The sequence below is a fragment of the Bos javanicus genome, chromosome 14 (genome assembly GCF_032452875.1).
Source record: "Bos javanicus breed banteng chromosome 14, ARS-OSU_banteng_1.0, whole genome shotgun sequence".
NCBI classification, from domain to species: Eukaryota; Metazoa; Chordata; class Mammalia; order Artiodactyla; family Bovidae; genus Bos; species Bos javanicus.
This window is the reverse complement of record NC_083881.1, coordinates 35,074,498-35,101,774: the sequence shown is the minus strand read 5'-3', so window position 1 is coordinate 35,101,774 and position 27,277 is coordinate 35,074,498. Positions and strand designations below refer to the sequence as shown.

The 27,277-nt window shown below is 39.6% G+C and overlaps 1 protein-coding gene across 9 annotated transcripts in view; it reads left to right on the top strand.

Moving 5' to 3' along the window:
* EYA1 (EYA transcriptional coactivator and phosphatase 1) overlaps nt 1-27,277 on the top strand; it is a 372,747-nt gene that overhangs the window by 215,295 nt on the left and 130,175 nt on the right. For 6 of the 9 annotated variants that reach the window (XM_061438966.1, XM_061438973.1, XM_061438971.1 and 3 more), the window contains 3 exons: nt 8,754-8,823; nt 9,149-9,294; nt 13,022-13,159. In XM_061438966.1, coding sequence (XP_061294950.1) covers nt 8,754-8,823; nt 9,149-9,294; nt 13,022-13,159 — 354 coding nt within the window. The remainder of the gene's footprint in view (nt 1-8,753; nt 8,824-9,148; nt 9,295-13,021; nt 13,160-27,277) is intronic. The other 3 variants (XM_061438969.1, XM_061438967.1, XM_061438968.1) reach the window with 3 other exon arrangements.

The following is a 27,277-nucleotide window of genomic DNA, read 5'->3' as shown; positions in this document are numbered from 1 at the left end:
TATTCTTGCAACTTTTCTGCAATTGTCAAATTATTTCAAAATAGGAAAGTTAAAGAATGAGAAGAATGGATGGATTTAGCAGTTTTAGTGGACAAAGTGGACACGCGAGCTCCATTTCCCCTTGTGCCCACTGGCCCATGTGCCCTGCCTCTGTGTCTTCAGCATAGTTCCTTGCAGGTAGTTTGTTCTCATGAAGTTTACTGAATGAATGAATGACTTAATGAATGAGAAAGTGGAGACAGGGAAGAGAAAAATGTCTTTCACGTCCATAGGTAGCAAAAGAAGAAGAGATGATGGTCCATTAGAAAGAGGGTTGAAGGGTTGATGATGACATTTAGAAGGTCGGGGTGGTCTGGGATGCCACTATGAACTTTATAGAGGCAGGGGTGAAAGGTAGAGGCAATCCTGATGAGATAGCAATGGCTTACATTCAAAACAGGAGTGAGTCAGCCTAGAAAAAGAATAGCTTTTCCACAGAAACCTCAGGAAAGATGAATGGGAAATAATGCAGATGAGTTTGAAGAGGAAGAGGAGGCGGCAAGATAGTGAGGGAATTCCTGCCTGATTCCTCTGTTCAAACCCTCCAGCAGCTCCCATTCATCTTTGAATGAAAGATGAATCCTTACAATGAGCTTGCAAGCCAGCAGATCCTATCGCCTGCCTCCCTTGCCTCCTGCTCTTGCTCTAATCAGGGTCTCTGCAAGGGCAGTCCGCTGCCAAGTACCTCCTTAGGTACCTGCCTGACTCCATCCCTGCCTGACCTTCACATCCCACCTTTTTGATGATATCCACTCTGACCCCCCTACTCAGTGTTACAGAACTCTCACTCTAGACTTTTGATCTCGCTAAATGCTGAATCTCCTGTCCACCAAATGACACACAGAACCGTTGACAAACGATGGCATTCAGTTGTGTATTAGGTTTATTGTTGGTCTCTCAATCCCGTCAGAATGTAAGCTTGAGATGGCAGGGATTCAGTCTTCTTTTATTCATTTGTATCCCTGACACCTGAAAAGTACCTGGCATTTGTTAGGTAGTCAGACAGTAAAGAATCTGCTTGCAGTGAAGGAGACCTGAATTCGATCCCTGGGTCAGGAAGATGCCCTGGGGAAGGGAATGGCAACCGACTCCAGTATTCTTGCCTGGGAAATCCCATGGATTTCCCTAGTGGTCTACAGATCATGGGGTCACAAAAGTGTCAACATGACTGAGTGACTAACACTTTAACAACACAGGCACTCAGATATTACTAGATAAATTTTGAATACATGAATGAATGATGGCTTCTACTTTTTTTTCTGAAGTGACTCAATATGAGAAGAGAACTGAGGGCATCAGTGAAAGACTAGTTTCAAATAACTGTTTGCCTACCTAGAATAGGTAGAAAAGAGTGAAGGAAGGGGGTAATAAATTGAGAGAATATAACATGTCAGGGGTCCTGCCTCTCTTGATGGCTTGGAGAACAGATAAGATGGGAATAAGGAATGAAAATTCTGTGAAAAGAGGATGTTTCTTCTTTAATCTCAAAACTCAGGTCCCCACCTCATGCTTCTGGAGTTGGTTCTTTGTACTTCCCTTCCTCAGCCTTTATCAGCCCTTTAAAAATTATTTTGCATTATCTTTCCTCCACCAGGCTTCCCTGGTGGCTCAGATGGCAAAGAAGCTGCCTGCAATGTGGGAGAGCTGGGTTCAGTTCCTGGGTTGGTTGGGAAGATCCCCTGGAGAAGGGAATGGCTACCCACTCCAGTGTTCTGGGCTGGAGAATTCCATGAATTATACAGCCCATGGGGTCACAAAGAGTTGGACATGACTGATCAACTCTCACTCACTTCACTTCCTCCACTAAACCATGGCCCTGTGAGAGTAGAGATTCTTTTGTCTTGTTCACACTTACCGTCCCAGTGGCCATCATGGATTGGAGTCCATGGGCAGTGGTCAGTACATGTTTGTAAATAAACAAACGAATCAGTTGGTGCTGGTGTGGTTTAAGACTGGAATGGAGAAGGAAGTCCATGATGTGGTCTTGAGCCTGATGGTTGACCAGAGTTGAGGCCAAGACTGAATGAGAAAGCACTGGATGCATGACCCAAGATAATGTTGGGATATGTCAGGACGCAGTCAAATGCTAGTTTTTGATCAACTTGAGGCAGTTCTTAGGTGATGGGTCATTCATGGAAGTGTTAAAGAGTTGTCATGAACTTCAGAGAAGGGAGGATTGCTTGGGACAGCAGAAAAACAGTGGTTTGCGAGAAACAAGGAGGATGTATTTTCAGGTCTTTATGATTCTGGAATCTGGGAGAAGGATATGCAAAAAAGGATATTTTTTCTCTACTGGGAAAAGATATGGAAAAAAAGTTAGAGCCTTGAAGGTGGGCTTAGTGGAAGGTGGAGAGATTGGTGAAGAGACTGAAGCTATGGAGGATCTTGTTTGCCATAGATTGATTGTTGGACACAGAGGAAAGGATCATGTGAGCTGGGGAATTGGGTCAAAGCATAGCAGATACAGAACAACATGGGAATGGACCTTCATTTTCTATTGTCTTTTAGTTTTTCTCTTCCCTTCTCTCTTCCTCTTCCTCCTCCTCCTATCCTTCCCCTACTCTCTCCCTCCCTCTCTTTCATGAGTAAACATGCAAAAACCATGGCATGCTAGAGTAACTATTAATAGGACTTAGGGTTTCTAAGGGAAGAGGAGGCTGGAGAAAGGAATCTCCAGGCATTAACTCCAAGATGGTCTTTATCTCTGTGGTCACTATGCCTCCTTCCTTCTCCATGATAGCTTAAAAATTCACATCTCAAATATTCAGGGTATCCTAAGGAAATGGATGTCAAAAATAATGAAGAAATAGAGTCACCCTGACATTGGTAATAGCTATTTCCACCTGTGTCCTTCAGTGAGCTCTAGCATCTTAAATCTCTAAGGAGGCAGCGAGGGTCATTCTTTTCCAGGGAAATCGCCAGGTATGCTGGTGTGGGGAGACTGAGAGGAGAGAGGTTGATTTTCCAATGCGTGTGGCTGAATTGAAAAATGCAAGGTTGTTTATTATGTTTTTAAAATACAGTGATGAGAATAACCAATGAAAAGCAATACTTCGATGATTTAAATGTTTATTAAGTTTTTAAAATACAGTCATGAAAATGACCAATGAAAAGCAATACTTTAATGATTTAAATGTTGAGAACAATTGCGGTTGAAAATAATGTGCTTGAAGGGATTGCAAAATATCTTTACCTGCTGCTGCTTCCACTTCCACAAAGCCCAAATTTGTTATTCATTTGTTTTCATCATGCCAGTTGATATTGATCATATAAAGTTGATGTCTGACGTATTTGAAAATTGGAAATTTCTGGAGGAGAAAACACATCTTGTGTGACAAAGTATGATTTCTTTGTAATTGTTCACAGAAAGGTCTACCTTTGGGGATTTGATTCATTCATTCAACAATTATGTATTGAGCACCTACTATGTGCCAGGCAGTGTGCTAGGCTGTGGGCCAACATAGTGGTGAAAAAGCAAGCTGGTCTCTGTTTTCATGGAGCTTTCATTCTTGTGGGAGAGACAGATGATCAGTAGATAAGTAGCAGTGTAAATAAATAGGCAGCAAAAAGTACTCTGAAGAAAACAAAAGCAGATCAAAGTCTATAGTGAAGAGTGGAGGTAGGGGTCTCTTCTAGAGGGAGGCTTCCTCTGAGGAGAGGGTGTCAGAGCAGAGCTCTTAGGGAAGTGAGGGAATAAGTTTGAGTTAATCAAAGTGAAATAGAAGGATAACAGGGCTTGGAGTTGAGGGCAAGTGGGGTTGTGACATGATGAGCTAATTAATGTTTTTAAGAGGTCACTGTGTGTCATATAGAACATTCTCTTTAGGAGAAGAGTGAGGAGAAGGTAAGGAGAAACAGGGAGACTCGTGTTTCCTAGTTCAGGAGATGATGTTGGAAGAACATGTTAGCTCACATGCCTCCTGGAGGAGTCACCAAGGCAGAATATATTGTGCCATGGTCCTATTAGGGGAGAGGAGTGGAGGGAAAATGAAGGAAGGGGAGGTTCCTGGCTGTCCTCTCTGCTGGTCACAGCCAAGATTGGTGATTAGAATAGAGTGGCAGATGAGAGAAAATAAGTTGTCACTTTTAGCTTATATTTGGGAGGGAGAGCTGGCTGGACTTAAGATAAAAGGATATGAGGGAAAGAGGAGAATCAGAACTTGCTTTTAGGCTTTTGAGCTGATTGTCCAGCTGAATGATTTTGAATGAACCAGAGGGAGCCCAGGGGAGGTGAACTGAGGACTTGCTAATTTTGAGATTTCTATCAACCTTGTCAAAGGATTCTCCAGTTTGTGGATTTTGCTTGCCTCAGGTCTTTCTCCTCTCCCTTCCTGCAGTAGTATTTGGAGAGCTTCTTTAATTTACACATGAGAGGTAGGAGAAAGTGTGAAGTGATAGGAAACTAGTGTGCTAAAACAGAGAAGGAGCCATTGTCCCTCTGTCCCAGGGCTCTGGCCTGCATCCTGTGGAGTTTACCTATGGAGTGAGGGCCATTTTACTTACCTTGATAAATGGCCTGGGAGCATTCTTTTTGCCTTAGGCTATTCTGGTCTCATGAAATTGCAATTAACCTGAATTCTTTGACTATTATTTTTAAAAAAGTTAAAAGTGTTTTAGGCAACTAAAAGAAAAAGTACTGTAGGTAGAAGGCAGAAGATTCTTGACCTTAGGCTACATAGAGATCATAGGGGTTTGAATGAGAAAGCCCCAAGGATGTGGCTGTTTATATGGCATTACATGGTCAATAGTTTTAAGTGTACACAGAGAAATAGCAGGACACTTGGGCAGCATTATAGGTTCTTATTTGCATCTATTTAATAAGAAAAACTGATTCCCATTTATATTATATGTTATGTCTATAAATAACTTAAAATAACAACTTTCATGTCATTATGACTTTAAAAATTCTACTTTGCCTTTGACCTAAACTTCACAGTCTCATTAAACACACATTGTTTATTGATAACTTACCACATGCTGAGGGTTTCCCTGGTGGCTCAGATGGTAAAGAATCTACCTGCATGCAATAGACCCAGGTTTGATCCCTGGGTTGGGAAGAACTCCTGGAGAAGGGAATGGTTACCCACTCCAGTAATCTTGCCTGGAGAAACCAGGACAGAGGAGCCTGGTGGGGTACAGTCCCATGGGGTCACAAAGAGTCTGAACGACTGAGCGACTAACACACATACACACACAGACACACACACACACAGTATTACCACATGCTGCACACACCCCTACTGCTACTACTACCACATGCTGGGCCCTATCAGGTGCCAGGAAACAAAGGAGAATAGGAGGTCCTTGACCCCAGAAGCTCGTGGTTAGCAGAGGAAACTAACACCTATACATTACATACACTAACCAGCATGCCAGTGTTTGTTAGTGTGGTGAGCATCACATTGCCAGTGTTGACAACATTCTAAAAAGTACAGGGGAGGAAGACATTATCCTAAAGAGAAAATGATGTTTTAGTCCCAGTGGAGGAGTGAGTGTTTGACAGGCAGAGGAAAGAAGAGGCAGTTAGGGTCTGACATGAAGAACAACCGAGGCAGATGGGAAAATGCACGGCATGCGTGGGCAGTTCTCAAGTCCAGGGATGCTGTGTCACCCTAAACCCACGGGTGGGTGGATGCGTCAATATCTTGATACATTCCGCCAAGGATCTTTTTTTTCTTTTCTATGGATAATGTAAGTGGAGTTGAGACATTGTAAGCTGGAGAATGGACATGAAGTTGCCATGTAGGGAAGATCAGTATGGTGGCAGTAGTGAGAGTCAAAGGGCGGGGGTAGAATACAGGGAGTGCAGCTCAATGGCTGTTGATCCAGGCCAGGGGAGACTTACTGAGAACCCACCCCAGGACTGGAGGGTAGGAATGGAGAATGCAGAACAGCTCAGCAGTCTCTTCTAGATTGGGGTGGTTGACTTGAGAGTTATATAATGTGGGGTGGGAGCGAGGATGATTCTGAGGTTTCTGATTTCTAAGAAGGGGTTGAGGAGATTGCATGTTTGGGTGGAAAGAATGGGCATATATGAGTTCAAATACCAACCTTCTTATTTGTTTGGATGTGTTATTTAATTTCTAGCCCCATATATAAAATGGGGACAAAGAGTCATATTTTTAAGCATTTTACTGAATATTATAGATAGTGATGCTGTCCTTTGAGTGGACTTAAAAATTCAAAAGGAGGGGCAGATATAGGGCAAAGAGAGTGGGAATTTAGGAATCTGAGATGGTAAGCATTTCTTACACAAGCTTTGTATTATTCACTTTTTGTCATTATTTCATTTAGTCCTCATAGCCAGCCTATTGGTGTGGGTAGTATTGCCATCATTTTACATGAGAACATGTCAAGGCTTTGTTGTTGTTTAGTTGCTAAGTTGTGTCTGACTCTTTCTCGACCCCATGGACTGTGGCCCGCCAGGCTCCTCATGCATGGGATTCTCCAGGCAAGAATACTGGAGTGGGTTGCCATGCCCTCCTCTAGGGGATCTTCCCAACCCAGGAATCGAACCCAAGTCTCCTGCTTTGGGAGACAGATTCCTTCACTGAGTCACCTGTGAAGTCCTGTAGAGACTTAGAGGGAAAAAACAACTTGACTAAGACCACACAGAAGAGTTGGATCTTGAATCTGAGCTGAAATTAAATTCTGACTCCAGAACCTGTGCTTGTGTTACCACACTCCATAGCCTCCTAAATCTCTCCTCATTTGTACACACACAGAGGATGCATATAATCTAAATCAAAGCCTCTCCAAACCTACCTTACCCTGTATAATAACGCTGATAGCTTCTATTATTCTATTTGTATGTAAAAACAAAATTATTGGGTGGAGCCTATTAAGATGAATTTAAGAGCCTGTTAAGTTGAATTCATGGGTCTTTTCATGGGTCATGACCCACAATTTGAAAAATACAGGGATAGAGCTTGAAAAGAATAAAAGGGATTTCTGTGGCTTCTATCATCAGATGGCTTTGGGGTTCATTGTGTGTTATAGTAGATACTTGTGCTGTGGTTTCATTTTTTAAAAACTCCCTTTCCATCTAATTATCCAGCAACTCCCTGGGTAAATCTCCTTTGCCCTTGGTCTCTTTCCAGGCCTAGAAGAGGGGAGTAGAAAGACTGAAGTCACAGGTGACCCAGGCAGTGGCAACACCTGTGGTCCAGGTGTTCTTCCACTAACCTCTCCCTTCTATAAATTGCAGTATTTAACTTGTCCTCCCACGGCTATTTGTGTTGGCCTCCCCACGTGTGACACCCAGGACTTGTCTTTGCATGTTTGTGTCTGCAGCATGGAGCTCAATGCCTGGAACAGAGTGGTAACCCAACATGTGCCAAGAGACGAGGGAGGGGACGCCAGCCGGGCTAGCCGGCCCTCTCTTGTTCATATGGCCTCCGTCTCTTGCCAACAGCCAGAGGGTTGAAATCTAGCAACTCGGAAGAGTAAGACTGACCTCCCGCTATTCTCTTGTCACTGGATTAGGCCAGTCTTTTACCAGGAAAGGATTACTCATAGATTTTGAGATTCTAATGCAAATCTACCACTATTCTCCCGAACACAAGCTAGAAAATTACATTTTTGAAAAACATAACTGTATTGATGTGATGTTGTGAAAACATATAAAACTTGGGGTGTGTGAAAGTTTACAAAGAGTCTTAATGTAGAATATAATAAATAAGAGCCTCTGCAGTGATTATTAGTAGAAAAAGAAAACAAACATATTACATCGTATAATAATTGTACCCAAAGCATATATGCACCTTAGCCAGGAAAAGAACAGGAAGAATTTGAGGGTAAAGGGGGCAATACGTATATAAATGTGTACATATATGTAAATGTGTGTATGTAAATGAGTGTATAGGTAAATGCATGAGGATAGTTATGTACATAAATAGAAACCAAGAATTAACATTTTAAGGTGTTAGCAAAAAGTATGTCTTTTTGCTTCTTTAGTTCAGAATGAGTGTAGAATATTTGCTAAGAGAGTTTAGTGCATTTCTGAGACTTACTGAGTCAAATCTGTGTGATTAAAAAGAAATGAAATTCTGCTTGAATGCTTAAATACTCTTTAAAAACAAAAACACAACTTTGTGACTTGGACACTCAAGTGGAGCACATATCTCTGAAAGGCACAGGAACATCCATCTCCAAGCAAGAAAATAACAGGCTGAGTTTGCAACTTGAGAAATTTCATATAGGAATACATTTTTATTTTAAAAAATTGCTGAATCAGTGCAGGAAAATGAGAATCTGTCCTATTTCTACTCCCTTGAGAGACTAGACTGTGTTTCTTGGTACCATGGTCTCAGGGGTGTGTTTCCCCTTGAGTCCAAACAATAGACCAGAGGACTTTCCGGTCCTGCCTAGCCCTGTTCATCCCCCGCCTTGCAGTGCATTGTTCCAATCAGTAGCCAGGACTCCCTGTGCTCTTAAAGCATTGCCACTGTAAAAGTCATCACTGACTGGTATTTAAGAAGATTGTGAGTGTATTTTCTAAGAGTTGATGTCAAATCAGAATCACTTAATCAGTGTCTGTAGGTTCCTTAGTATAGTCTAACTTTCTATTATGTCGACTTAGGAAATTGCTATTTCTGCAGATCAGAAAGGTCTATGATGTCATGTGGTCTACCCAGAGCTGAAACTATGTCAGTGTTATCAAACACATATTTTGTGTTTTTCTATCATGATTGTGCATTATTTTTCTTTTCCAGCCATTGGGAGCAGCAGCTTCAGCCCAAGACCAACTCATCAGTTCTCCCCACCACAGATTTATCCTTCCAAGTAAGATGTATTTTCTCTTAATCAATAAATAACTTTTCCGAGTAGTCTTTTACCTTATTTCAAGTCAGGTCTGGTGCCCACATGTTACATCTTAAGTTAAACTAAAGTGTGTGTCATAGAAACTTAAGTGTACTTATGTAAACTTATTTGGAGCATCACCTAGGAGGGACACTGAAATATTTCAGTACTTTGTCTATGATAGTTGAAGGTTATACATGAAGAAACAATCTTTAACTAGAATTTATGATTTGGTTGTTAATCAGTTACCTTGCATGTTTCCATCTAATGCATGGGCTTTCTATTTTCTGTCATTTCTGACAAATAGCAGACCATACCCACATATTCTTCCTACCCCTTCCTCACAAACTATGGCTGCATATGGGCAAACACAGTTTACTACAGGAATGCAACAAGCTACAGCCTACGCCACGTACCCACAGCCGGGACAGCCCTATGGAATCTCCTCCTATGGTGAGTAATCCGGTTGCTTTAGCAGTGGTGTTGCCGAGTGGGCACACCTGTGCGTGTGAAAGTGTCACAGGAGTGGTATATAGAGATGGGGCTCTTGGTCACTTGAGAAAGGGCTGTCACCTTTTGTGTCTGAATTCTTAATATGATTGTTTCTGATGAACATTGTAAGAAGGGGTGGCTGCTTATCTTGAGGTCAGAAGTGGCAGATGGATAGCATGGTTCATATGCTTTCTTGCTCTTTGGTTTTTTTCCCCCATTTATATCTCGGTTCTTAATTTGCCATTTGAACACTTGGTTTGGGAATCCAAAGTATTCTGGTGCATATTTCTGATAAAACTTCTGCGAATGAAGTCTTTTGGGGGTGAAGATTCATTTCCTATTTATCAGGTGCTGAGCTATGATTAGAGAAGTACAAGCCACATTCAACAAACCCTGGCTCTAGACTTGATGGGAGCAGTCGTTTCATATGTCAGTGTTATCAACCACTAGGAAAAGTGATCTATATCATGGCTTGGGCTGCACTTGAAAGAGCCCAATCAGGAAACATTGAAAGCTCACATCCTTATTTGTTCCCTCTCACCTGGAGATTATTTTTATCTTGGTGTAATTTAACTCAATTGTTAACAGGGTCAATACCTATAAATTAAAAATAAAGCCAGCCAAACTTCAGAGTTTAATTCTTAAAAATCTTAGGATTCCAAAAATACCTTCTTTTCCATGGAATGGTAGCTATAATCTTAAACAAATTGCAACTTGTTGGAATATAAAAATATGAATTATTGGCATTTTATTACAAAATAAATAAAACCTGGTGATCCAGAAAAAAAATACATGAAATTTTGGAAGCAATGACTGAAAGAAAAAACTAGTGGATTATTTTGTGATCAATATTCTAATTTTCCTTCTGCTATTGTTGTTTCATAATCTTCTCAGTATGTTGAAACAAATAATGTTCTTCTTCAGGTATTTCATTGATCGTTAGAAGGTAAATTATCTTTGTTTTTTTTGTCCTGTCTTTACCCCAGGCAAATTTCCCATATATACATTTTACAGAAATGAAAATCTAAATTATGTATTACTTCAGCTTTTATAGTTTTATTTTAAAAAGATCACAACTGAATGTGATCCAGTGAAGTGTTTTTCAACTAGACTTAAAAACAGGCATCAAATGGACTTCCTAGAATTATCTTTCATTTCCATGACTTTGCTGAGTTTCTTAAAATGATGTTAAATACAGATCAAATTATCTGTAATTTACTTTTAAACTGTTCTTGTGCTGAAAGAGGAAAAAGGTTCCATGATTTGAATTGTGTGACTTCAAATTCTGTAATGTCAATTAAGGCAATCCCCCAATTTATATTCTCAAAATTTATTTACAAGCTGATGATTTGAAATATAAATGTATATTCTAGGGCAAACAATATTCAAGCACTATAGATGTATCAATGCTGCCAGGAGAAGGTACCTTTCCTGGTACTGCTTTGGCTGCTACTCACATAACTCTCTTGGTTTTTTTGTTTTGCTCCTCCCCATTCAGTCATGGTTGGGCCCTTTGCCAATTTCTGGGTAAGGACTCCTCTAGTTTTAAACCATCAACAGATGTCTCTGTTGTTTGAAATAGTTGGTCCAGTAGGGTGAGATGAGCAGACGTTCTAAGGTTATACTCCCAACTAGTAAAGTGAGAATGGGGGTTTTCATATGGTAGGTGGGGATTGGGGAAGTGGTGAGAGTAAGGCTTTGTGTGAAGGACTTGATCCCAGAGCCTTCTGTGCTTATAAATCTGGGAATAAATAATTCTCAGTCCTGAGCACTTTCCTGATCCACCCTCCTTCTTCTCTTTTTGTGCCTTGAAGGCAAGGAGATGCCCTAGAGCTTCTGGCCTGCCATTCTGTTTTTCTTGGGCCAGTGCACGGAAAAATATGGCAGCTTTCTTTTCATTGTTTGCTCCTGGAAGAAAAGCACATAATTTAAATTTATGGGTTTTAACCCTAAACTGATAGTTAAGATTCTGATGGTCTTAGAATTCTGACTGTCTCTGAGGACATGTGTCCCCTGACTTTTTAATTAGACCCAGTGAGAAAAGATAGGCAAATGTTTTCCCAGTAAGGGCAGTGGGTCCGTGGGGAAGAAGGGGTCATGCCGTTCTTCACTGGATCTGCATGGAGTCAACCAGTGGGATGAGTTTGCCAGCTCCTAGCTAGAAGCCATGGAGATGGGTGTCGCTACGGGCATTTTCTACCTCTTCCTGCTTTTCTTTACCTGTTCTTACCACAAAGATTCCCATTCTGAGCCTCCAGGCTGAAAACAGAGCTGGCACAGGTGAAGACTGAATTGTACAACAGTATAGCATCAGAGAGAGAGAGAGAAGGAGAAAATCCCTATTGTGACCCTATGAGAAGGCAGTGAGTTTCTGGAGCCATCAAACCACCTGTATCGGGCAGCTGTTTTTCCAGGGACCATTTATAAGTGTGGCTTATTCATTGGTTTGGGATTGCCTTTGCAGGGAAAGTGACATTTTTTTAAATGCCAAGGTTGTGTTAAGACTGTGATGCAAGGCCATTATGAGGTTGTTTAGAGATACTTCAGAAATTAGAGTAAGCTCTCTCAGCCAAGAGTCAGATTCTTCCACTGCCTTAGGAAAGTTACCTAAATTCATTCTACTGATGAAATTCCCCTAAAATGGAAATAAACAGTGAGACTACTGTGTATTCTAGATCCCAAAGATATTATTTATCTTAAGTGCAAAGTAAAATTATTCCGAAATGTGAATTCCCTTGGCAGACATTTTCCTCTCCTCCCTCTGTGGGAATTAAAGACAGTTGTTAACTTTCATGACTGTCTTTAATTATGATCCAAGGCTGAGCCTTGTGCAACGATACTGCCAAACCCAAGTCCTGAAATTAGGATGTCAGCCTGGTACTTTGGGATGTATTTGGGGGCACAAATACTTTATTTTTATATTATGTGATTTTTAAAAAGCATACTTTTAAAAATACATAAAAAGGTGTACTTTAGGTTACACTTAAAAAATTATATTTGAATACATACTTGAAACTACAAGGGGCAAAAAGGGAACCATTGGTTTCCTTCATGCTGTTCTGTAGGACTGAATTTTTTTACTATTCTGCCTTCCTTGTGTTTACTTTGTGGATACCTGGGAAAAGATTTCCTCCGGTGTTGCTTAATTCTATGTCCAGGATTGCGACCTCTGACCTCAAAATAAATTATGTACTAAAATCAGCATTGTGGTAGAAAGAGTAAAGAAAAAACTTTTTAAATGCTATGAGGTTAGAGACTTTTAATCACTTTTTAGGAAAAAATATTTTGATTTTGACATTAATGTAACAGTGTTTAGAACAATATAGTTCATTTTAATTATGACTATTTCTGGACTATAAAGGTGATCTTAAACTCTTGTAAAACAGCACAATTAATTACAGAAGCTAAATTTTGTAACAACTAATCACGAGTTAAATTTTATAAAAAATAGAATTCAGGAAAACAAAAAAAGGAACAGTGGAGACAGGCATTCAAATCTTTCATAATCCTGTTTTTTGTTTTTTTAATTGAAGGTAGAGTTAAGGGTATTTCACTCTAAGCATGTTTGGCCTTGGCTATTGAGATAATACTGGGAAAAGTTTGTGACTGGATAGCTGTGGGGGTGTTTTTGTATACTCACCAGCTGTTGAAAATGAACAGATAGATAAGCTATCACTAACTGATTTAGGTGCATTGTGGGCAGGCATCAAGACTGAAGGTGGATTGTCACAATCTCAGTCACCTGGGCAGACAGGATTTCTCAGCTATGGCACAAGCTTTGGGACCCCTCAACCTGGACAGGCACCGTACAGCTACCAGATGCAAGGTCTGTATACATACTGACATCGCTCCTTTCATTAACCCTACAGGATAATTAGATTCTAAAGTGGACCCTGCTATTCTGTATAAGTTGTGGATGATGGTAAGTGGACTGGGCTTGGAGGCAAGATGCCTGGTTCTCATTGGGCTCTTTACACACCTATTCGCCGAGCCTAAATTTCCTTATTTGTTATTAACATCCAGGGCTTAGACAGGATGATCACTAACATTCTTTTTCAAAAAGCTCTAAAATTTTTTGTGATGTTGAAGTTTTCTGCCTTTGCTTCTATCAGTGAAAAAAGGAACGGAAAAAAGTAGGAGTCAACGATGTAATATCCTAATGTGGACTGTCCTAAAAACTGACACTTGTCGCCATTCAGCTTTTTTCAAGAGGCTGTGTTTTCTTCATTATCACATTTCTGGAAATGGAACCGTGATAAGTGTTGGCTAAATAATCTGTCAAAGACCAGGAGATCAAATTGACAGCCACTCAATGCATCTTCAAGATATTGCTTCCAAGGACCCATTCCTGGGTTCTGATTTTGAAACTGCAGACAAAATATAATGTTAAGTACATGTCATATCATAAGGATGACAGCTGAAAGTTTGTATTGTCAAACTCTTTCAAGAGTAGGCATTACTGTAATTGGCAGATTATTGTCATGCAAATGTGTCTGTAAAGTACTTGAAATCTGTTCTTGGCATAATTTAAACATTCTTCTAATATATATATATATTTACTACTAATTAGTTCAATAAATCATATCCTTTCAATAGTGCCAAACTATAGTCAAATTGCTTCCCAGGTGGCACAGTGGTGAAGAATCTGTCTGCCAGTGCTGGAGATACGAGTTCAATCCCTGGATCAGGAAGATTCCCTGGAGGAGAAAATAGCAACTTACTCCAGGATTCTTGCCTGGGAAGTCCCTTGAACAGAGGAGACTAGTGGGCTACAGTCCATGGGGTTGCAAAGAGCCAGACATGACTGAGCGATTGAGCGAATTCTACTATAATTCACACTATAGTAGAATTAAATATCTGTTTTAAAATTTTATTTGCTTTTCTTTATTGAAGTGTAGTTGATATATAATATTACATACATTATAGGTGTGCAACATAGTGATTAACCTTTTTAAAGGTTATATTTCATTTATAGTTGCTACAAAATGCTGGCTGTGTTCCCCATGTTGTACATGTACTCTGTGTACATACGTGTGCGTGTGTGTGCGCTAAGTTGCTTCAGTTGAGTCTGACTCTGTGTGACCCTATGGACTGTAGCCTGCCAGGCTCCTCTGTCACAGATAAAGGGAACAAACTCGTGGTTACCAGTGGGGAGAGAAAAAGGGGAACGGACAAGATAGGGTAGGCCCGCTTTCCTCTCCCCACTGGAAAACACTAGTTTGTTCTCTATGTCTGTGAGTCTGTTTTTTTTTTGTTATATTCAGTAGTTGTATTTATTAGAGTCCACATACAATTGATATTGAGGTGACTTAGCACGTAATTGATATCGTACAGTATTTGTCCTCCTCTGTCTGACTTATTTCACTTGTCATAATGCCCCTCAAGTCCATTCATGTTGCTACAAGTGGCAAAATCTCAATGTTTTTTATGGCTGAGTAGTATTCCACTGTGTGTGTGTGTGTGTGTGTACATGTACATACACACCACATCTTTATCCATTCATCTGTTTGAAGACACTTAGTAACCTGCTATTTTTAGTAACATATAAACATCTTTTCATATCAATAAATTCTGTAGCATCATTTTAATGGCTGCATGGTTTCATAGATATATCTTATTTAATCCATTCTCAGACATCTAGAGCAATTCTACGAATGTCTTATGTGCATCCTTAATAATTCCCTTTGAGTAAATTTAAGTGTGGCTAGGTAAACTGTTTTAAACTCATTTAAGGATTTGTAATGTTTTTACACAAAGAAGGGCTGTGAATTAGAGTGAACACATTAAATATTTAACTTTTAAAAATTTGTCATTTTGGAAGGTCTGAGATTTTATTGTTATTTTCATGTGCATTTTTCGAAAATTGAGCTGATAAACCATTTTTTCTTTTCTAACATGGTAATGTTCATCTTTTCTTATTATTTCTTATACTACACTTCTTAAACTTTGGTAATGTTTTATAGATATTTTTCTATAAAATATTTTTTATATTTTATAATGTTTTCTATAAAACATTATAAATTTCTATATTCTATAATGATTTCTATAAAACATTATGTATAATGTTTTATAGATACATTTTCAGTTTATCATTTTAAAGAGCTTTTTTCCCTGCATGGGGAAGGTAAAATTTTATGGGACCAGATCCATTAATCCTTTCATATTTGTTTTGCCTTTGGTATAAAAAGGGCTGAATTATAAAGTTTTGAAATACTTGATGGCTACAAAGTTAAAACTGTCTTACAATGGATGATGTTTATTGTTAGAAGGATATTACTTTTGTGCCCGATTCCAAAATTTGAAAGCTGCCTTGGGAAAAGAACTATGGTTATGTACATGCTAAATGTCAGTTGAGTAAAGGGATAAAAAGAACAGAAAGTGATGAGACTTCATTGAAGAATTGAACCATCTTAGGCTTTAATAGTGAAATGGTTCATAAGGTGAGTAAAGTCTGTAAAGTTCATTTGTGTGAAGTAGAGAGAAAGTAGACAAACAGATAAATGAACTATGCAATTGCGGAGTCTTGGGAAAGTTAGGGGAAAAAGTTGGGTGCTGTGGTGGGTTCCATTCTACCCTGGGCATACAGGTCTCTTAAAGGAGAAGTGGGTCCTAAGAGTCCAAATGAAATAGATGAAGTGCCCTCCAGAGAAGAGGGATTACCTACATGTGTGATTCCTGGGCTTGAGCCCACGTGCAGCCAGCCCCTTGGCTACCATCCACAATGTGTTGAGTATAGAAATTGCAAGTAAGTGTTTAGAAATGTTTATGGTATGTCATAGTAAACTTATTATGTTGGTGAAGTGAAACACTAATATTAAGAAATCAGACATGGACTCTGTGTCTTTTCTTTTTTCACCTCATTCTTTTAGTCATATGTAACTATTATATTTTGCTAAGTTGTCAGTCTGAGAAGGATTAGAAGTAAAAACAGGGTTGTATCTTGGGGAATTCAAGAAGGGCGGCACTTGAGAGTTCTTTTTTAAGGCAGTTGTAATCTTTTGCTTTCTAGTTTTGGCATATGTCCTAATATTGGAGATTCAGTTCATAATTTTTCATTTATTCAAGTTTACTTTAATAACTGTATTATCAACTGGCCATATTGAAGAAATTAAAGATCTTTTAAAATTAGAGGATAGTTATTTTACAATATTGTGATGATTTCTGCCATACATCAACATGAATTAGCCATAGGTATGTGTATATATATATATATATATATATATGTCCCCTCCCTCCTTTCCTCTCAGATCAAAAGCTTATGTGGCAGAAAATTCCTAAGAGAACTAGCTAGCTATCAGATGTAAGTATAGCTTAAGAGTATAAAGAAGAATGGAAATGAAGAAGAAAAAGTTAACTTGGAGGAGGAAAAGAGTCTTCATTTTAAAGCAGAAATAAGGACATTTGTAGAACTAAATGTAGCATTGCTCTCTAGTCATAGATTTCATTGCATCTGGGATATTGCATTAAAACTTTTTGTGTTTTTAGGCATACTCTGGTTGAATGGTCTTTCCAGTGGGATTTTAGAACCCATTTTCACTAAAATTTTGTTTCATATGAATGTTTGTATAATGGCACTTTGCTCATTTTTAGAGTAATCTGAAAATATGATTTTCACACATCAAGCCAGAGAATACCATGCTGTTAACTTGAAACTTGCCAAAATGATGATGGATAATGATACATGATATTCTGTAGACTACTTATAGTCACATATGGATAAATAACTGATTAATATGAATTTCTTAAACATCAAGTGCATTGTAAAAAAAAATTGGCAAAACTAATACAATTATGTAAAGTTTAACAATAAAATAAAATGAAATGGATGAAATGATACTATATGTCCAGTTGTGGGAATCTGTTGACCTTTGTCGTTCAATACTGTTTTTCAATATAAAACTTTCTATAATGTATAAAATTATTTTTAAAATTCTCCAAATTCTATTATCCTTAATGGATAACAGTGATTTTTGTTCATATCACTCTTAGAGCTGTTAAAAATTCTTAGAATCCTGGATGACAGTCTACATATTTTAGTGATTTGGGAGTATTGATATTTTACTTAGCTTTTTCTCCAAGATCTTTTGACCTTTAAAATATAAAATATGATGAGTTATTCAGAGATTTAGTTGCTAAGACTTCACATTAGGATTTCACAATATTAGAAGAAGTACTTTAGTAACCAAGATGACTCGAACTAACTCAGTGGTGGCATATATGCTTTAGGCGTTGTGCTGATTTACTTCAGGAGGATTTATGATGATCACCTCTTTGGTTTGTCAGATTTAGAAGGTTGGACTAAAGATATAATCTTGCTTTCTGGCAAACAGTGTAGGTACTGGAGTCAAGCTGCCTGTTGAACACCCTGCCCTTGCTATTGTGGGACTTCAGCATGGGTTCACCTTCATGACTCCATTTCTTTGTCTTGAATATCGTCTGTTCCCACAGCAGTGGGCTTCCCAGGTGGTTCAGTGGTAAAGAATCTGCCTGCCGATTCAGGAGATGCAGGTTCAGTCCTTGGGTCAGGAAAATACCCTGGAAGAGGAAATGGAAACTCACTGCAGTATTCTTGCCTGGAGAATCCCATGGAGGAACCTGGCAGGGTTGCAGAGTTGGACACGACTGAGCAACTGAGTGCATACACATACCCACTGTAGTGTGATTAGAATTCATTGAGATTATCTGTGTATGGGCTTCTACGGTGGCTCAGTGGTAAAGGACCCACCTGCAATCCAGGGGATGCTGGTTTGATCCTTGGATTGGGGAGATTCCCTGAAGAAGGAAATGGCAACCCACTCCAGTATTCTTGCCTGGGAAATACCAAGGACAGAGGAGCCTAATGGGCTATGGGATTGCGAGAGTCAGACATGACTTATCACTCTGACCGACATCTAGCACTGGTAAGCATTTAAATGCTTAGTTTCATTTAACTGTGTTCATTTTGATAGTGATGTGGTGGTGGTGATTATTATTATTATCATTATCATCATCATCATGTAATAGTTCCAGATTAGGAAGCACTGCCAAATTCTCCTTCTCTTACATTTCCCAGGAAGAAGAAAAAAATATATATATATATGAAATAAATATAAAAATTTGATATATACATTATATATATAACCAGCATAGATTGTTCCAAGAACCCAGTAATCAAATAATCATGGCTAGAAAAGATCCAGATCTAACTAATATGCTGGCAAGGAAGGAAAATCACTGTCAGCAAAGGTCAGGCTTTGTGTACATCATACAAAAATGTAGAAGAAACAAGAGAAAGCAGCCAAGAACATCAAGAAAATCAGAAGAGAGGAAAGGCTCTGTTGGCAACAGTGGTGGTGGGTGCTGGAAAGCAGGAGCCATGGGTAACACAGAAGGGTCCTGGACAAAGAAATGAACTGAGCTTCCTAGGTGGTGCCAGTAGTAAAGAACTTGCCTGCCAGTGCAGGGGATGTAAGAGACCCAGGTTTGATCCCTGGGTCGGGAGGATCCCCTGGAGAAAGAAATAACAACCCACTCCAGTGTTTTTGCTTGGGAAATCCCATGACAGAGGAGCCTGGACGGCTACAGTCCATAGGATTGCAGAGTCGGATACGATGAGTGACTTAGCACACAGGGATGGGAAGGAAAGAAGTAGAAACTGAGTCCTTATGCCCCAGAAATCCCTGCAGTCACAGTGCAACTTTGAGAGGATCTGATGGGGAAAATGGAGGTGAAAGCCATTTTAAACACAAAATTTAGTTCGGAAGCCACAATTAGGACAATGGGAACGTGACAAGCTATGCTCTATCAAGGTAGAAAACTCTTGTCCGTAACACAAAATAACAGCTACCATTGATTGTGCAACTATCATAGGCCCAAGACTTTTCTAATTATTTTGCATATATTGTCTCATTTAATCCTTACAATAACCTTGAACAGTGGCTTTAAAGCAACAGTTCAGTTCAGTTCAGTCCCTTAGTCGTGTCCGACTCTTTGCGACCCCATGAATTGCAGCACGCCAGGCCTCCCTGTCCATCACAGACTCCCGGAGTTCACTCAGACTCACGTCCATCGAGTCAGTGATGCCATCCAGCCATCTCATCCTCTGTCGTCCCCTTCTCCTCCTGCCCCCAATCCCTCCCAGCATCAGAGTCTTTTCCAATGAGTCAGCTCTTCGGATGAGGTGGCCAAAGTCCTGGAGTTTCAGCTTCAGCATCATTCCCTCCAAAGAAATCCTAGGGCTGATCTCCTTCAGAATGGACTGGTTGGATCTCCTTGCAGTCCAAGGCACTCTCAAGAGTGTTCTCCAACACCACAGTTCAAAAGCATCAATTCTTCGGCGCTCAGCCTTCTTCACAGTCCAACTCTCACATCCATACATGACCACAGGAAAAACCATAGCCTTGACTAGATGGACCTATGTTGGCAAAGTAATGTCTCTGCTTTTCAATATGCTATCTAGGTTGGTCATAACTTTCCTTCCAAGGAGTAAGCGTCTTTTAATTTCATGGCTGCAGTCACCATCTGCAATGATTTTGGAGACCAGAAAAATAAAGTCTGACACTGTTTCCACTGTTTCCCCATCTATTTCCCATGAAGTGATGGGACCAGATGCCATGATCTTAGTTTTCTAAATGTTGAGCTTTAAGCCAACTTTTTCACTCTCCTCTTTAACTTTCATCAAGAGGCTCTTTAGTTCCTCTTCACTTTCTGCCATAAGGGTGGTGTCATCTGCATATCTGAGGTTATTGATATTTCTCCCGGCAATCTTGATTCCAGCTTGTGTTTCTTCCAGTCCAGCATTTCTCATGATGTACTCTGCATATAAGTTAAATAAACAGGGTGACAATATACAGCCTTGACATACTCCTTTTCCTATTTGGAACCAGTGTGTTGTTCCATGTCCAGTTCTAACTGTTGCTTCCTGACCTGCATATAGGTTTCTCAAGAGGCAGGTCAGGTGGTCTGGTACTCTCATCTCTTCCAGAATTTTCCACAGCTTATTGTGATCCACACAGTCAAAGGCTTTGGCATAGTCAATAAAGCAGAAATAGATGTTTTTCTGGAACTCTCTTGCTTTTTCCATGATCCAGCGGATGTTGGCAATTTGATCTCTGGTTCCTCTGCCTTTTCTAAAACCAGTGTGAACATCTGGAATTTCATGGTTCACATATTGCTGAAGCCTGGCTTGGAGAATTTTGAGCATTACTTTACTAGCGTGTGAGATGAGTGCAATTGTGCGGTAGTTTGAGCATTCTTTGGCATTGCCTTTCTTTGCAATTGGAATGAAAACTGACCTTTTCCAGGCCTGTGGCCACTGCTGAGTTTTCCAAATTTGCTGGCATATTGAGTGTAGCACTTTCACACCATCATCTTCCAGGATTTGAAATATCTCAACGGGAATTCCATCACCTCCACTAGCTTTGTTTGTAGTGATGCTTTCTAAGGCCCACTTGACTTCACATTCCAGGATGTCTGGCTCTAGATGAGTGATCACACCATGGTGATTATCTGGGTCATGAAGATCTTTTTTGTACAGTTCTTCTATGTATTCTTGCCACCTCTTCTTAATATCTTCTGATTCTGTGAGGACCATATGATTTCTGTCCTTTATCGAGCCCATCTTTGCATGAAATGTTCCCTTGGTATCTCTAATTTTCTTGAAGAGATCTCTACTCTTTCCCATTCTGTTGTTTTCTTCTGTTTCTTTGCATTGATTGCTTAAGAAGGCTTTTTATCTCTTCTTGCTATTCTTTGGAACTCTGCATTCAGATGCTTATATCTTTCCTTTTCTTCTTTGCTTTTCGCTTCTCTTCTTTTCACAGCTATTTGTAAGGCCTCCCCAGACAGCTATTTTGCTTTTTTGCATTTCTTTTCCATGGGGATGGTCTTGATCCCTGTCTCCTATACAATGTCACGAACCTCAGTCCGTAGTTCATCAGGCACTCAATCTATCAGGTCTAGTCCCTTAAATCTGTTTCTCACTTCCACTATATAATCATAAGGGATTTGATTTAGGTCATACCTGAATGGTCTAGTGGTTTTCCCTACTTTCTTCAATTTAAGTCTGAATTTGGTAATAGGGAGTTCATGATCTGAGCCACAGTCAGCTCCTGGTCTTATTTTTGTTTATTGTATAGAGCTTCTCCATCTTTGGCTGTAAAGAATATAATCAGTCTGATTTCAGTGTTGACCATCTGGTGATGTCCACGTGTAGAGTCTTCTCTTGTTGTTGTTGGAAGAGGGTGTTTGCTATGACCAGTGCATTTTCTTGGCAAAACTCTATTAGTCTTTGCCCTGCTTCATTCCATATTCCAAGGCCAAATTTGCCTGTTACTCCAGGTGTTTCTTGACTTCCTACTTTTGCTTTTGCATTCCAGTCCCTTATAATGAAAAGGACATCTTTTTTGGGTGTTAGTTCTAAAAGGTCTTGTAGGTCTTCATAGAACCGTTCAATGTCAGCTTCTTCAGCGTTACTGGTTGGGGCATAGACTTGGATTATTTGATATTGAATGGTTTGCCTTGGAAATGAACAGAGATCATTCTGTCGTTTTCGAGATTGCATCCAAATACTGCATTTTGAACTCTTTTGTTGACCGTGATGGCTACTCCATTTCTTCTGAGGGATTCCTGCCCACAATAGTAGATATAATGGTCATCTGAGTTAAATTCACCCATTCCAGTCCATTTTAGTTCACTGATTCCTAGAATGTAGACATTCACTCTTGCCATCTCTTGTTTGACCACTTCCAGATTGCCTTGATTCATGGACCTGACATTCCAGGTTCGTATGCAATATTGCTCTTTAAAGCATCAGACCTTGCTTCTATCACCAGTCACATCCACAGCTGGGTATTGTTTTTGCTTTGGCTCCATCCCTTCATTCTTTCTGGAGTTATTTCTCCACTGATCTCCGGTAGCATATTGGGCACCTACTGACCTGGGAAGTTCCTCTTTCAGTATCCAATCATTTTGCCTTTTCATACTGTTCATGGGGTTCTCAAGGCAAGAATACTGAAGTGGTTTGCCATTCCCTTCTCCAGTGGTAAAGCATAAGAACCTGAAAATGCTGATGAGTACATCAAAATGGAGAATGGCTTAGAATTGTCAGACCCTGCCATGTTTCTATTCAATTGCATGACAGCACCTATAGGGGAGGCACTGATAGAAAACTACCAAAAAAAGAAAAAGAAATGTAGTTGCTGGTAGTAGTTATTTCCTGAAGAGTAGATTTGCTCTTTTTATAGCTGAGACACACTGCGTCACATAGCCCACTATGTAATTAGTCAAAAATACCAGCTCACGAAGCTCTAGAAAAAAAATTTTTAGACAGTTCATTTCTGAGCACTCTTTTTTTTTTTTTTTTAATGGAACTTAAGAAAAGATTTATTTGGGAATTTGTGGGCATTTTGGCACTGCCTGGCCCTGTGAACTAGGCTAGCCTTGGTGCCCTCATTTAGTCCAGGTAAACTTTCTGAATCCTTCCAGCTCTAATACTCAACACTTCTGTCTGTGGCAGGCTCTTATGAATCCAGTACATGCTGTTTTAAGCCAAAATGGCTTGGATTTTTGCTTTATATGCACTAACAGTAAAAGCCCATGGAGTAAAACCTCAGGGACTGGAAAATCTGATTGCTTTTACCTTTGCTGCAAGATTCTGGAAAATTCTATCTCTGCTTTCATTGGATCTCTTTTGCGCATCCAGTTAAAGATTAGAAATTTCAGTTTAACAGAGAAGGACAAAGTGTTTCTGTTCATCAAGGACTGCAGAGTTAGCTCCAGGAGGTGAAATCCTTACTGTTACTTTTTGATATCTTCCTGCTCCCCAGGGTCAGTCTCTGTTTCTGGGAGAAGATTTGGATGGTGTGAGATTTTTCTTCACACGCCATTGACAAACATGCAAATGAGCGAACTGAATGAGGGAGTATAGACTGACACAGGGTGCCTGGAGACCCCTGGGTCAACTGCGCAGATCCTGTACACAGTGTTTTCAGTGCTGCCAATCAGAGGACACTGACAGCAAGAATGAAGAGGGTGCAAGTTTGTGTTTATGTCTGGGGGGCGGTGTGTACACACACACATGCTCACATGTACTAAGAGCAGAGAAACCATTTAGGAGAAACAACTTTAGCCTTTGATTCACCGACCTGTTTCACAGAATATCTGCCCAGTTTGTCAAAAGCAAACTTTATTCTCCTTTTGTATAAAAGAGGCATCTGATTTGAAATCAATCTTTTAGTTATAGTATTTTAAAAACCACAAGTTCTGGACCTATTGCTGTCATTCCTGTTCATTTTTCCCCCACATCCTATACACTATAGACTTAAAGAGTACCATCAGCCACCGAAGACAAGAGACTGTTCATAATTTTGAGGCCAAGGGACTTCCCTGGTGGTCCAGTGGTTGATTCTGTGCTTCCACTGCAAGGGGCATGGGTTCAATCCCTGGTCAGGGATCTAAGATCCCACATACCACATGACACAGCCAAAAATAATAATTTTGAGGCTGAGTCATAGGAAGAAAATGACATTTTGTTTAGAAATCTGTTTGAAATAAGGAAAATGCAAACAATTTTCACACTAAAAGCAATTCAAACTAAGTCTGGCCTCTTAACTGGTTAAGCTTCAGCTTTGAGGCAAACCCAGCTTGCCATGATAACTTAGTTCTATTGATCGCCATTTGCAGGTTGACCAGCTTGTGGTTTTGTTTTATCTGGTAGTATGTCTGAAACTGTTGTTGGATAAGACTCTTGAGAGTCTCTTGGACTGCAAGGAGATCCAACCAGTCCATTCTGAAGGAGATCAGCCCTGGGATTTCTTTGGAGGGAATGATACTGAAGCTGAAACTCCAGTACTTTGGCCACCTCATGCGAAGAGTTGACTCATTGGAAAAGACTCTGATGCTGGGAGGGATTGGGTGCAGGAGGAGAAGGGGACGGCAGAGGATGAGATGGCTGGATGGCATCACTGACTTGATGGACGTGAGTCTAAGTAAACTCCGGGAGTTGGTGATGGACAGGGAGGCCTGGTGTGCTGCAATTCATGGGGTCGCAAAGAGTCGGACATGACTGAGCGACTAAACTGAACTGAACTGATGTCTGAAATACATGAATGTTTTGCTGGGCATGGAAAGGCCTCTATCACAATGGCAGTTAGAAGTTAAGATTCATAACAACTCTAATTCTGTTCGTTTGGGGAAATGAATTTGGAATTTACCCATCGTAAAATCCTTGATTAGTTTATTATCGTGGTGTGTTCAAAGCAGTCCTGCCTTGTGTTCACGGTCGTAGGTGGAGTGGATGGAGGTGTTGGAGAATTGCGGTGGTTGTGTAGAACGCCTTTCTGAGTGCTTTATTGCCCCAGAATAGCAATGAGGTGGGGGACATTCTGTCATTCTGTAGCAAGAAGGTGTCAGGATTTGCCTAGGTAGATGAGAGGGACTACACAGATGTACATGCACGAAACCCTACTTTGTTTATTTTCTTTTAGGCTTTATTGCTCTCTCTTAGAGGAGAAAATAACGGCAAATTCTAACTCCCTCTTTGTATTCAGTGTATAATGTTGTTTGTTCTGTTAAAGAGATTGGAGGCCCACCCAGTGAGGAAGGGCCATAAATAAGGACAGAGGTTTGTTAATGGGACATGGAAGGGTGACAGTTCCATAGTTCTCTGCAGCTTACTTGCTCTAGGGCTTGTTATCAAGTGGGAACCATCCAATAATAATCTAATAAGGGCAACCCCCCTGATTTTCTTTGGTCTGCCTGTCTGTAGTTTTTTGAATATATAGCTGAAGTCTTTCAGTTTATTAGGCTTTTAGAACTTCAAAATGGCTTAGCAAAATATACTATTAAAGTTTTTCCATTACCTATAGAAATGATATTTTTCCTAGCTTGCAAATATACAGTTTTAAGGAAGTATTTACTAAACCTTTTTAATAATCTGCTCTGATAAAGCATTTGAAGTTTGCACTTTCTGGCATAAAGTGACAGAAGAAAGTTATAATTGGAGAATTGCCATTTCAGCTCGCCCTGATTGTTCACAATTTCTCTTAATTGCTTTGCCAGTCTGCTCACATTTATATTTGAGTTTGTGGAAATTTTTGCATTGCAGATTTTTTTTTCTTGCTTAAGTTGATTTTTTAGCAGTAATATTTGGTTTTACGTATTTTGGCATCTTATGTTATTTCAAGTGACAAATGTTGGAAATTGTAGGGAAATCTTTTGAAGTCAGTAATAGCAGTAATTAGTTATCAGTATCCACATTCTTGTCTGTGTGAACTGGTTTTTATTAAAATATAGAGAAATAGATCAATAAAGGTAAATATTAAGGCTTTGCCATCTTTATGACATTAGTTAAAAATTATCTTTGACGTAGAAAAATTATTACTGAGATATAAAAGAATAGTCCTTGGCTTGGTCCTTTAAAATCCTTCTTATAAGAAAAGAAGAAAACTTTGGTTTTAAGAAGTAGCCCATCTGGCCTTCAGAGGCCTTTCCCCAGGGAGCTGCGCTGACTTCTGCCACATAGATCGCGCCTGATGATGGACATAGCCCATGGCAAAGAGGCCAGGGAAGAAAAGCAAATGGACTTTTGTGAAAATACACGGGGGACAAATAGCATCCTGCTTGCTGAGTAAGTGCTAGAAAATGCTCTAAAACATGGTAAGTACAGACAGGCCCCTGCAGGTTCCAGCATTCTTATGTTGGCTGGGATTCTGGTTTTTAATGCGAGTCCTTGTTCTCTGTGAAGTAGACCTTTGACCTATATGTTACCTTTTTTTTTTTTGGAACTTTTTTGAAGTTATAGCTGGGCAGTGTTCTCTAGGTTAAATCACACACAAAATGTTGATTTATCATTTTAAATCATGTTATAAATCAACATAGACTGGGTTCTTAACTATGAAAAGTACTTAGGATTTATTAATAAAGATTTGGAAGGATCAGTTTAGTTTTAAACTATAATTGCTTAGCACCTATAGAACCGGGTGGCCACACAGGGTCTCCTAGCAGGACTGTTTCTTGTTTGTTACGGTTGACAAGACCACCACCCTTTCCCTGTAGGAACCCCTCATGGTGACAAGAAGAAAGCCAGTCTTTCTGATACACTATCTTTTGGGTGACTGTATAATTTACTTTTAAAATTATTTACCAGCTTCAAAAGAGTTATAATGAAGAAGTCTTTTAGAAATGAGATCGTTTGTTTCCAGATTCATTTATGAAAAATTTCTCAGATGCCCTTGTCTCTCGCTTTGTGTGTCAGTGATGTTTGTGTAGCCAAAAATTAATACCACTTTTCAACCCCCCCCTTATTCCTTTTCCTTTTGGTAACCCTAATTTTGTTTTCTTACCTCTGTGAGTCTGTTTCTGTTTTGTAAGCAAGTTCATTTGTATCATATTTTAGCTTCCACATATAAGTGATTAGCAGATACAAGCTACTATATACAAAACAGATAAACAAGGACCTACTGGATAGCACAGGAAACTAATATCTTACAATAACATAATGGAAAAAATATGAATAAGAATATGTATTAATATACATATAAGTGACTCACTTTGCTGTACATCAGAAACTTACACAACATGGTAAGTCAACTCTACTTCAGTACTAAAAACTAAAATAAAATTACCACTTTTCACAATATTATAACTCACTTCAGCATTACTGAGTCAGAGCACGTAAAGGATGGATTTGGTGTGGTAGAATGGTGAACACTGGCCTGAAAGTGGAGTTAATGGCCACTCCCTAACTCAGGGTTCTTGGGCCAGGAAATCACCATTATCTCTGCTTTTTAGAAAGCGACAGGTGGCCCATAATAATAATTATTATCTCACATACTGATGTGGGAAATAACCTGAGACAAGGGATATGGAAATCCTGAAGTATAAATGGGTGGTAAACACACAGAATGTTACTGCATTCTGAATTTGAAATTTTTCATTTGCAACCGAGTCCCTTCTTTTCATTCAT